Source organism: Heliangelus exortis, chromosome Z (assembly GCF_036169615.1).
Source record: "Heliangelus exortis chromosome Z, bHelExo1.hap1, whole genome shotgun sequence".
Lineage (NCBI taxonomy): Eukaryota > Metazoa > Chordata > Aves > Apodiformes > Trochilidae > Heliangelus > Heliangelus exortis.
In genome coordinates, this window is record NC_092454.1 from 58,902,141 (window position 1) to 58,915,494 (window position 13,354).

At 38.0% G+C, this 13,354-nt stretch overlaps 1 protein-coding gene across 1 annotated transcript in view; it reads right to left on the bottom strand.

The window, feature by feature from the left end:
* The window catches only part of LVRN (laeverin), a 39,438-nt gene that overhangs the window by 9,399 nt on the left and 16,685 nt on the right, over nt 1–13,354 (bottom strand). The window contains 10 exon segments of the mRNA XM_071730487.1: nt 477–584; nt 1,170–1,264; nt 2,037–2,190; nt 3,473–3,528; nt 4,849–4,988; nt 7,814–7,890; nt 9,259–9,428; nt 10,485–10,550; nt 10,701–10,766; nt 12,891–13,034. Coding sequence (XP_071586588.1) covers nt 477–584; nt 1,170–1,264; nt 2,037–2,190; nt 3,473–3,528; nt 4,849–4,988; nt 7,814–7,890; nt 9,259–9,428; nt 10,485–10,550; nt 10,701–10,766; nt 12,891–13,034 — 1,076 coding nt within the window.

Below are 13,354 nucleotides of genomic sequence, written 5' to 3' on the forward strand. Positions count from 1 at the left end.
CCTCTCAGGAGAGAAACCTGATCACTAGACTACAATATCAGCGTAAGAACAGACAGCTGTTCCTACAACTTCTTTAAATGAATCCAGAACATGCAAGGCAATTTTGTTGGGCTCACCGCAGGCAGATCATTTCACTCTGTACTGCCAAGAGGAGCTTAGAAACTGAGTTGGTATGCATGATGACTGGACAACCCTACCCTGAGGTTCACCTGGTTTGTGGCTACACAGAATTTAGTCTTCAAGGCAAAAATCAGCATCCTCCAGCTTGTAAAGTCTATGTAAAAGCAATAATTATGAAATCAACATAGAGTTGTGAATTGGGTAAGAGGAGGAAGTTGGGGGAGCACAGATAAACTTAAATTTTGTAGAGAAAGAAAAGCAGGGTACAGGAGCATTTCTCATTCTGCCTCCCCCGTGTAAAAGCCCTTCCACTCACTTATGCACACACACTTCTAAGAGCACATTATTATTCTTACTTGTACTCAGGGTTGTCCATCCATTTAGCATACAGTTCAGATGACAGATTCAAACAATCTTGAAGGCCCAGCCAGCATGCTGTTGCAAAAAGTTTTTCCAAGTACACTCTTGAAGGGAAGCCAAACAGCAAGAATAAAAGACATGTACGCCACATTTGGAGTGCTTGAACTGTGCCTGGCCAGTGCAGTTTCAGCACAATGCTGTTAACCCAGGAGAACTGCTACTAGAAACAGTGGAGTCTTAATAAAAATAAGAAATTAAACCCACTACTGATAGATTCCTGACATCAGTGTTCATGGACATCAGTAAAACTACCCATGTACTATATTTTTTCTTAAGATTTTTGTGTTCTAAATCTCTTTTGGTAGTTTTAAGAGACTAGTTGCATCTAGTCCAAATCATTCTGACATTCAAGACTGTGGCCTCAGTAGCCTTGCAAAATGAACTATTTTGAAGTTCTAGTAATTGATCTATAAATTAAATCTGGAGTTCATTGCTGCCAGTTTTTCCCCAACTAGCAGCAGTCTGTTGAGTCTGTTCTCCTATAAACAAAAGACACCACTGACATCACTGAACTCTCATCTTTTATGCTCATTGAATGCAATTTAATTAGAGGTATCATAAATAACACACACTTATAGGACAATAAAAAAAAAACATTCCTATCATTCAAATTAAGACAGAATACTTACTGAGCAAAATAGTCATCTTCCAAAGCATCAACGTTTTGATGAATAAAACCTGCATAATAACGGTATATTGGCAACATTCTCTTTAAAAGGTATTTCTTTTGAAAGAAGAGAAAGAAAAATTATTTTAATTTACATGCAATTTTTAATTTTACTGTATTTTTCTTTACTGAGATTCATCCTAAAAGTTTACCACAATTACATTTTTAACAACACAGCATATTAAAATAAAGTATTCTAACTGGTCTGAAATTCTATACACCTATACATCCATTCAAACTGGGGAGTTAATATTTCACATCATTAGAACATTTTAATTCATTATGACCGAAAAAAAAAAAACTATTCTCAGAGGAAAAAACACAAAAATAAGTTCTTACATATTTTAAACATACCCATACTTTAGGATTTTAAACAACTACTGTTGTGGGGTTGCTCTTTCAACAAAAGTGAAATCTTCCAATAGAAGTAAGGGAAATAAGTGAGACAATATTATCTCAAGTAACTGAAATGTGGGAGAGAATAATCTCATTTGTTATTGAAACCAAATCCCTTCTTTCCAGGAAGATAAACTGGAAGGCAGTGCAAACCACAGGGCATACGCATTCCATATCCCCTAGGATCAGTCTTTCTATAAGGAATGAGAAAAGATTTCTGCTTTACATAAGATTTGTTCATAATTCAGTGATATTTATCATTGATCAGTACATACAAGTATGTACCTCCTATTTGAAAAAAAAAAAAAGTTGGCAAAAACATGCAAAGGGAATGACAAGAACTAGAACCCATCCTAGTCATCATTACACTCTCTTTATTCTGACTTATTTAAATGGTCTGGTATTTTTTGCTAACTAACAAAAAAGGTGGTACCTTTAAAAGTGGGTAGACTTCATAGTTCTTCAGAGTACTTTCCAAATTCTCAGGTACTAGGTTTAACAATACCATATTCCATATGAAGAGCTCATCTTCTCTGGCAAGGTACTTTGTTAGTTCAAGTGCTGTTTCGATCTGAATGTATCCAAACCTGTTTGAAGGTTAAAAAACTCATACTTGACCATGCCTCTTCATATTAATTACCTACCAGGAATTTCTGTTCTTTTATGAAACTGACAATAAAGTACCAGAATAATGCATGGATTGTGACCTAGGACAGATATTGGAAAAATAAAATTAATATAAAGCAATGGTGCCTTTAACAGCTGAAGTCTCAAAACATTTAGTAAAGAGCACAGTGTCACTATAAATGTCGTGGACAATCATGGCAGTAATCATGGCAATATGCAGACTGTACTCTGCTGGTGTCTGCAGGATACTGCATAGGCACATTTATAGCATGCAGCAGTCTCACTGGAATGAAATTAAGGAAAAGGGCCATGAGTTATACTAGATTTGTATTTTTATTGCAAACCAACATATTTTATAAGAGGTTCTTTTGTGGAATGTGCATTATTGTAGAAATCAATTCAAATCACATGCACACTATTCTTGGAATTAACAGTTTAAGTACGGCTTTTCTGCCCCTCACTGTGGCATTAGCAAGGAATTAATTCTTTCCCAACTGAACTTCAATTCAAGCCTCTCTCCTCTGTACATTTACACTGTACTTACATAGGTGCAGTTATATACTTAACAGTTCCATTTCTTATTACAAACTAAGTCTGAGCTCTCTTATGAAAACAGGCATTTGTATGAGAGGAGGAATGGGAATTTTTGCTTCTTCATCTCAGAGCTACCTCCACAGAGTCTGAGAGGAGGCAGTATGCAGCGACCACCTCCTCCCTGAGCTCCTCTGTCATAGATGTCTGATTCTTTTGGGATCTCTGGTACATCTGAGGCACAGGCATATTCATTGTTTCTTCAACTCCCCACGGTACTGCTAACCACTCTTGACACCACAGACATGAGCAATGAGGTCATTCATCAGCAAGGGAAATGAAAAAGTTATTAAGAGTGATTCAGGACAGCACAACTGAGATAGCCCAGAATATATCAAGGAAAATTCAGAATATTAATTCTCAATTTTTTTTTCTGTTACAACAAATATAAGTTAGTCCCTAAAAATCTTATGGCAGTGTTGCTATTTAAAATATTTCCTAAGAGATGGAAAAAAAGATAAAAGAAATTTTGAAAGAAATCACTCTGCACTGACAAAATGGAATAAATACTCAACTCCCTCACCATTTTGTCCAAACAGCTGTTTTTCTTAAGAGGTACATATTGGTATGAATGAACAAAGCAGAAATAGCAATGTTGAATGCAATCAAGTACTTTAATCATTTTCTACGACACATTTGAAACATACTTACTGTGTCAATGCAAAACTATCATCTATCAGCTGGAACCTGCTGACAGCGGGAATAGCCTGCAGAAAGCATTCATGTGGTGTTAATAGATCTAAACACATCATTGAGAGTTAAAAAAAACTTTACTATGTTTCAGGAGGATAAGACAAGCCAGTAACACTTCTTCTAAGCCAAAATCTTCTACAAAACTTCATAAATAGATCCTGCATTATAAGCTGAAATTATGCATGTGCATGTGCATTAGGGGTGTGTTTATATATAGATATATAAACATACAGCTACATAATATGTTTTTATATATAAATATACCACTACAGCAAATTAAGCATAGAATTTCAAGACCCTTTTACTTGTATACTCTAATGAAAATTAAAATACGGAACCACTACATTTCCTAAAAATAGCCCTGTTATATCATTTTAGTAGGGTTTTTCCTGAGTTTTTTTGAGACCATGAATTAAATGGCCAAGGCAGAGTTGTAGGTGAACCCCTGCCTACAGCCCACACTGTCACGTGAGCTGTGAAAGCAAAAAAAGCCTATAAGAAAGACAGCCAGTGTGCTGTGGAAAGATTTAATCTTGTGCTCTGATTGGCTTCGTGTCCAGACCTCCTGGAGAAGTTTGGACTGCCCTAATTATTACTGTGCTGAAAGCTTACACTTTCCCACTCTTGTTGCCAAAACCAAATCAGCTAACATTATCACCGCAGTCCCTGGTTCACTCTAGGATTAGGCAAAATACCAAGCAACCCCATATACAGCCACATGTACAGGCAGTTCTGTACCAGTCTCATCATCAGCCCAAGCTGTGGCAAGTGAAAGGTGGGATGAACTCTGATTTTGCGTCTACAGGAGAGTAAAAGAGTCTAAGCAGAACAAATTTGAACTTTTCTTATACAAAAATTCTCCACCAAAAAAAATCCACCATCCAACCAAAATGCCCAAGTCAGATTAATTTTTTAAAATTTGACTGAAAGAAATGTTGTACTTTGAGAGAATGTGGAAATAAAAAGTTTTTTCCCAGCTTTCCGGCTACATGGTTACCTACAGGAAGATAAAGCTCACTTGCACACCCACACTGATAACTAAGCCACATTTTAGAGACTGGGAGAAGCACAAGCTGTTAAGACAACTTTGAAGACAGAATGTCATCTTATGTATTTATTTTTCATCATTATGTGAAACTATTTTGGCTTCTTCATTTTCCACTATAGAAGGCTGCCAGTGACTTTAGTGGTGCAACATCAGATAATTTCTTAATTGACACACGAGTTTCTTACTATTCCAGGTTTTCACTAATTGTGATTACTGGTAAAAACTGCAAGAAGAGTTATATGCAAAGAGCCTGTTTACAGGCTTCAGAAAATAAATACCACCTTACCTTTGGATCATTTTGAAGCAAGTATGCTAATCTTTTTAAGTTTAACTGGTCATAGTTCACTCTGTAGTATCCACTTAAATTTACATTTAGCAGGATCCAGTCATACTCTGACTCCGATACTTGCATTTCAGGAAACACTTCTGTAAAGCAACATTAAAATGTATCATATCTTCTGCACACTGCTAAATTCTCTTGCATTCGAAAACACTGGCTTCAGTGCTCATCTGAGATCTGAGACACAAGTCTGAGGTTGGACTCAAAGAGAATCCCCCATTTCATCTCACTGGTACCTATATTATGTGTGTTTGTCTGATTACTTGCTCCTAGTATCCTACAGTACATCTGAAGGAGCCAGTGCAACCTTGAAGGCTCTGAGCTCCCTCATCAGGAGAGGATTAAAATGCTGCTGACTGGCTGTGATCACACTGATATAATAAGGCACAGTCTCTCAAGACAATAAATCAGTGTTGGTCAGTAGTCTAGGCCCAGCACTGCTTTATTTTGAAGAGAAGACTGAGACTTCAATGTGTTGACAGAGTAGTAGAGGATTCATTCTCAGTCATCCTGACAAGTTAAATGAGACAGAGAAGTGGCACATGACAGACACTGGCTTACCCACATCAAATCAGTGTGGGTGGCTTGAATATGGCACTAGCAGTACTTCCCCTATAAAGGCACCTATTAGTTCGCTGCTCTGCTCACCATCAGCAGCACTTTTAAATCCAGCTCAACTGGCAGAATTTTGTCCTTACACTCCCCCAGCTGAGTGAAACATGTTATAGCACCATTCTCCTGCTGTGTCTTTTTTTGCTCTGCAGATGGCTCAGTCAGGAATGACAACCAGCACAATTATATGAGCAGAAACTAAGGAGCCCTAAACCAACTGGACAGGCCAGGCTTTTAACACTGGACAGTGCAGCACCAAATGAACATGGTTGGCTGCTTGCAGCAACCCAAACTGGAGCTTGGAGTTTAATTTAACCTGCTTAGAAGGGGCTCTTTGCAACAAAACCACACATACACAAAATAACCTTTGATAGATTTGTAGTTTATATATCCTTATGTCACCACAGCAATTATCCCAAAATTCAAGTCAAAACAGTGCTTTGTATCAAATCCCTAACTTTCATTTACCAAAACCATCCTGATGAATACCTCTGACTTGGCATCAGCTCTCCACCAGAAGCCCCAAGGAATAAAATGGTAACTGAATTTAAAATTGGCCTTAATATTCCTACTTTTATAGGAAATAATTTGGTTTCTCTATTAATAAAAAATTAAAAATAGAATTACTATTTTTTTTGATCTTCAGAAGTGAGTGCAAGTTCCTTGACTGAACACATGGCTTTCAAATATAAGTAGAAGGCATTTTAAAGACTGAATTTCTACCTTATCATACGTTCATCATGGCAGATGCAACAAGATATGTTTTTTTCATAAGCTCTGTAGCCTTTGTGTCACACGATGGATGAAGAAATGGAATTGGTATCATATCAATAATAAATTTTAGTACAAAACACTGGCTCTTTCAAGCAAGCACTGTTTAACCCTGATGGAGTAGCAGTATTAAACACCAGCCAGCCAGTCTGGCAGCAGTCTTGTGGGGTTTTTTTTTGGTTGGTTGGTTTTTTGTTGTTTTTTTTTTTTTAATTTGTTGGAAACACAGCACAGAGGTACTAACAGACTGACTCCTGTTCTTACCTCTGCTGTCAGAGTGGTTCCAAAGAATGTTTATCAAGATAGTGATAGGCACTTTATATATAAATATAAATATAAATATAAATATAAATATAAATATAAATATAAATATAAATATAAATATAAATATAAATATAAATATAAATATAAATATAAATATAAATATAAATATAAATATAAATATAAATATAAATATAAATATAAATATATAAATAAAATTATATAAATTCTTTTCTGCAAGGAATCTAATTTTTCACCTTACTTGTCACTTGTCTATTTACTTTAGGCATTCAGAGGAATAAACACTAACTGTTAGCTTGTTTACTTGTCCATACATTGTGAAATGATCCCTGAGGCTATCTTATTGCCTGAAAAGGAAGAACAGTAGCTTTTAACCATTACAAACAGAGGTGGGGAGCTGCAAAATGCCCACAGCACATTGGTGTTTTGCTCTTAAGCATAACACAAACACATCAGTTTCTGCAGCTCCTTAGAACTGATTCAAATACAAGGCTGACTTGCCAACGAAAAAATATTACCCCATTCTAATTAATACATTTTCTCTTTATCAAAATAATATATCTGCCTATTGGAAAGCAGTGAGATGAGAACACAATTTTTTTATTTGGTTGGAGATGCCAATAAAGTCTCTTTTCTATTTTATGACTTTAAAACTTTTTTTAAATGTTACTCCTTTGATAAAAGTATTTTTGCATTTAATTTGCACACACAGATTAAATGGTACTGGAAATACTTATATTCTGTTTTTACAGATATCCATGTGTATCCGATGTTGGATTGCTTCACACAGATGTTTGGGGTTTTTTTTCAGGTCTTTATCTGCTACTTGAGCTAATTGTCTTCTGATACATCACAGCTGAGATCCTACCAATACTCAAAAGCTGCTATAAACATCAGGGTAATATGCTGGGGTAAGAATAATACAGAAGCACAAGACACAAGAAATTTGAATTTGTGTACAAACTACAAAATCAAAATTATTGTGGAAATCTCTATTCATAATATATGTTCTACCATATTATTAAAAGAACACACTGAAGTGTGATGCAACATAGAAAAGCCAATATATTAAGCTATCTGAACACCTATTGCTATTATAAAGTAATATTAGCACAACAGATAAACAGACACTTCTTAATAGAGTTTTATATCCCTATTCAATTCAAATACATGGTCTATTTATAGAAGCATTGAACATGTTTTTATCAGCTTGGTTTTAGCATGTGTGAACAAATACATTACTTACTGCTGCTTTTATCTAGCCACATTAAGGGTTGTGATGATCCATTTCTCATCCAAGAAATAGGAATAATCCATGTGTTACTAAACAAAAAATATAAAAAGAGATAGTTAATTCTTATGCTTAAAAAAACCTTCTCAGCTGATGCTCAACTATATTGCAGATGAGTTCCTTCTTAAAAAAGGAACTACTACCCTCTTTCTTCACTGATCAAATGCTGGTATTTATGCTGGATCAGCAATTAAAACAAACGAAATTTTAGCATGGCTTTGAAGAGGCACTCATATCTAGAATGCTATTCTGTGCTAGGTATTGGAATACTACTGTATCTCTGTGGTCTGGCTTTCCTTCTTCAGGCAATAATTTTATTCTTCTCACTTAGTACACTTCACCCTATTTCTGGAGAACATAAAGCTCCTTTTCAGAAGGATATCTACTGAAAAATGCCACAGGAAGTCAATACAGCTGTAATTCTGGCAACTGAATTTTCGTTTCTGAGGCAATATAAAACTCTGGGAGAAAACAGATGAAACATTCAAAACCCCTGGATTTTCTTACATTCATACAGTATTACCTCTTGCCAACTACATTAAAGGAATTAAGTTTGTAACTTGTAACTCCTGATCTGAGCTGATCAAACATGCTGAATGAACTATTGCTATGCATTTTCTGGAGGTTGGGAGCAAAAACAATCCATGGCTCCTTTAAAAATTTCCTTTGGCTCTTGTACAATCAGAAGTAGCAGTGAGAAAAGAACTGCTTTGGGGTTTGCTCTCCTTTATACTTTTTCTCTGCGTGAGAACTCACCTCAAGGGCCCTGACCACGTATCCCAGCTCTCATGACAAGTGGTGATCAAACCGTAACAATGAGGTTCCATGGTGCGAGACCAAGGGCAGCTCCATCACCATTCTCAGGAATCTAAATAAGCAGCGCAGCTTTCAAAAGTACCAAGCACTTGATAGTACTCACTGACAAAAACCTTAGAGCTGCATGCCATGTACTCAGTACCTTCTGAGAAAGGGGTCACTTATGTAAGTACTTAATAACAAATCCCCTTGCCAAGCAGAAAAGACTGAGAACATGTTCACTGGAAAGAAGCTGCAGCACAGTTTATCCAGGTTCCTAGTCCATAGAGATGAGGGATGAGGAAAGAAGAAAATGTCAGGCAAAACTCCTGCTCTGCAACCTATTCATGGCCTGTATCTGTCCTTACAAAACCATTAGGTGTCTGGAAACGTCACTACCCCTGTGGAAGGCACCCTCTTGGAAAAACAAGCAACTTGCAGAGCTATTGCAAACTCCAGTCTCAAATAGGTTTTACTTGACAGTTTGTGACAAGAAAAAACATAAAGTTAAAAAAATCAAATGGTGGAAACATGATGTCATAACTGAAGAGCTTCCTGCAAAAAAAGGGATATAAACATACAGTGAAAAGTCAGCTTAAACATACTTGTGAGGATCAGTACTGTTTTCATTCTTTTTATTAAGGAATTGTTCCTGACTTATTGTGCCAGTGGTTAGATTTAGTGTTAAAACTGGAAACCCATTTTGGCATGTCCAGGAATCCATGATTTGTTTTACGGATGCTGGCAACTGAACTTCATCCTGTGAATCTATGACCTGAAAGACAAACAAGGATTGGAAATATTTACAATAAATATACTTACTGACATTGCTTTAGCAACACTCCATTCATTTTTTCTAACATACTAGAAAAAATATAACTGCTTATTAGTCTGCTGGTCTTTGATTCATGCAAATAATCAACGTAATGGAGTTCAAAGGACATTACTGACATTATAATAAAGACAGCATAAACATTTTTAAGAAATGCTGAGATGCATTTAAGAAATGCTATGAAATGCTGAGATAACATTTCAAATTCTTATAACCTGACTGCTACCCTTGTTTAGTGTTAATATACTTACACGTCTGTCTGGTGTAACACTTTCATTCAAAGCTTCTAGAACACAAAGATTTTCGAGTGACTAGCTTATCAACAAACTGAGTAGCAAAGAAAAATTGAAAAGGATACTAAGCTAGAGTCCCAGCTACCGTGAATTGTTAGTCTCATTTGTTTTTGAAAGATGTAACAGCCTTGTATATAAGAAATTGCTCATTCTTAACCAAAGACTGAGTCTGCAACACGGTGGAAGCTTTCTTTAGAGGAACAAAATAGTGGAATTTAAAATTAAAAAATAAACTTGGTGCTTGTTAGCACCTGTTTTCTTATTCAGATTTCTGCCAAAACCAGCAAAGGACAAAACACTGAGCTACTGCCCTGGGTATATACTTTGCTGGATCTGTGGTGTACCAGCACCTCCCAGTTTCAAGCCCAGAGCAAAACTCCCAAAACTTCAGCTCCAAAAGAATAGACTATCCAATTTCGTGTTGGCTTAGGCAATCTCCATGAAACTCCAAACTCCACCTGGACCTGATCTCCCACCTCATCTCTCTGCTCTTTGTACATAGCTTCACTGATTTCAGGTGCAGTTAAGCAGCTAAATAAACCCTTGCAAAGAGATCAGCCAGAGGACCCAGCAAAGGAAACTTTATGTGAGAGGAAGACTGCTCTGGGGATAGCCAGATTCCAGCACAGCCTTCTACAAAGAGTATATGCCCCAAAATTGTACTGTGCCAAACACCAGAGCAAGAATACTAGCAAGAAATTAGTACCATCTGTATGTGGGTCCAAAGATCATCCTGGTTAGCATTTGAGAAGGAAAATTCTTTCAGATATGACTGCAAGGAAAAAAACAGAGGTATCAGAATTCATGGAGGTTTAATGAAAAACATCAGTAATGCAAACAGCAATTTGTACAATTGTACAGTGTACAACTGTAATTTTCAAGCTTATAAATCACGATGAAGGCATTAGTTTTTCAAACTTACACTAAGTGCTCTGATAAACAGCTTCTCAGTCAGGAAACCAGAAAGCATCCAGGTAACAGAAGCACCCTGTATTAAAAAAAAAAAAAGTCTATCAGAAGGCATGAGATATTACTGGAATTTTACAATGGTATTTTTTTCAAACCAGAATAATTGTCTCAAAAGAGCTGCCCTGACAAAATGGACATTGCACTCGGTTGAAGGCCTCATTCGATAGCCATCTGGACTCAGTTCTCTCAAGGAGAGACCCCATTTGGGTACCCACCCTGATACACGGGGCCCTATTCTCAAAAGGGCAGCCCCTCCTTTAGTGGCCATCCTGATAAGCTGAACACTGTCCTGGCAAGGGGAGCTCTGTTTGATGGCCACCCTGACAGGCAGGACACTGTCCTTATTCCACAAGGGACAGGGGCAGGCACCCTGCACCCTGTGGAGGCCCCACACACCATTACAGGCACAGAGTGGCTGAGAGCAGCCAGGCAGAAAGGGACCTGGGAGTCTGGATTGACAGGAAGCTGATCATGAGCCAGCAATGTGCCCAGGTGGCCAAGAAGGCCAATGGCATCCTGGCCTGTATCAGGAACAGTGTGGCCAGCAGGTCCAGGGAAGGGATTCTGCCCCTGTACTCAGCCCTGGGGAGGCCACAGCTTGAGTCCTGTGTCCAGTTCTGGGCCCCTCAGTTCAGGAAGGAGATTGAGGTGCTGGAGCAGGTCCAGAGAAGAGCAAGGAGGCTGTGAAGGGATCCAGCACAAGTCCTGTGAGGAAGGGCTGAGGGAGCTGGGGGTGTTCAGTCTGGAGAAGACGAGGCTCAGGGGAGACCTCATCACTCTCTACAGCTCCCTGAAAGGAGGTTGGAGCCAGGGAGGGGTCGGGCTCTTCTCCCAGGCAGCTCCCAGTAAGACAAGAGGGAATGGACTTAAGCTCTGCCAGGGGAGGTTCAGGTTAGATATCAGAAAGAAATTCTTTACAGAGAGGGCAATCGGGCATGAGAATAGGCTGCCCCGAGAGGTGGTGGATTCTGCATCCCTGGAGGTTTTTTCAAAGAGACTGATGTGGCACTCATTGGTAACCACAGTGCTAGTGGGACAAGGGTTGGATTTGATGATCTCAGAGGTCCTTTCCAAATCGGACGATTCTGTGATTCTGTGAGGCAGAGTGCCCTATGTGAAGCCACTGAAGAGGGAGAACATGCAGAAATAAGGGTTACTGCTTTATCATCCCATCTGGAGTGGCCCAAGTGAACACCTGGCTTTGGAAGATCTGCCAAGGCCTCCCTCAAAAACGTGGGGTCAGGTGGCATAAAAGAGGCTCATTCAAAATGCTGGATATGTACCTGACATCCAAGAACCACAGCTTCCTGATCTTCACTGGATCCAAGGGTGGTGATATCTTTCCTATGTCCTCCTTAATTCTCTCTCTGTCTCAATTTCTAACCTTATCTTGGCACGTAAGGGTAACATAACTTCTAACTTTGTTGAGATTCACAACCTGTTGCTTTGCTAAGTTTCATTAGTTGTAACCTGTTGTTTTGACAATTTCCTTAAGTTTTGCTAAATTGTAATACATTGCTTTGAAAGTACCATCCTTTCTAATTCTGCTAGTTCTAGTCTCACATGCTTTATAATCTTACTCATTTTAAGTGAAGTTGTGTTTTTATACAAATCTCCTGGGTAATAATCTTACTCCTTGTGCACTGCACAGAGAATTCCCAAACTTAATCTCACAGAATGGATTGTTACACTAATTAAAGGAGGATTGTGCCCAGCTGCACCAAGGCTCCTCTCTGAAGGAGTTTAGAAAGCAAGGGGGTCCATTCTGAATTTTCCTGGCTTGACCCCACTCAGGGGAACTCTACCCATTCCCACTCCGTGGGACATGATATTTGGTTTGGTCCCCACCTCTGGGGCACTGCCCTCACTTTGTGAGACGAGACAGTGCTGCACCCACCCGTGAGTCATGACACTGTTTCACAGATGAATTAGCCAGAATACTCCTACACTTTATATTTCACAGAAGTTAAAGATATTTCTTACTGTTCCTTTTATAGACAAATAGACTTGCAACATCCAATAAGTGTGAACGTGTAAAGAAACAAAGAGAATGACAAAACAAGCTATAAATCACTGTAACTCAATCCTCTGTACCAACAGTTAGGAATATACAAGAAAATGGAACAATTTTGTATTTTTTAACCTTGTTGTATGTGATGCTGTCAAACAGAGACAATAAAGAAAAAGATTCTTTAATCTTGTCTTCGCTCTCTGATAATGATCGAACTCCTATTTCATTGTCTTCTCTTAAGACGGGTTGTACAACATGATCATAAAAGATTTTATCCTGAGAAAAAAAGACAAATCTAAGTAAGCTGAACCAAAAATATTTATTCTCAGGAGAGACTATAGATTATGAGATTAGCAGTAATAGAAACGGTATACCAATAAGCAAGGAATGATCTGTTTCCCCCTTCTCTAACTTTCCCACGAAGTAAAAAAGGACCATGCACCCAATCCTAACCTTTTACACACACAACATTAGTAATCAGTGAAAATTTTTCATCTGAGTAGACTGTAGCCTGACAAAACCAAATACAGTGTAATCCTCAGGGAAAATAAATCAGCTGTACTACACAGCAAAAAGGAATAAATACTGAAAAGTGA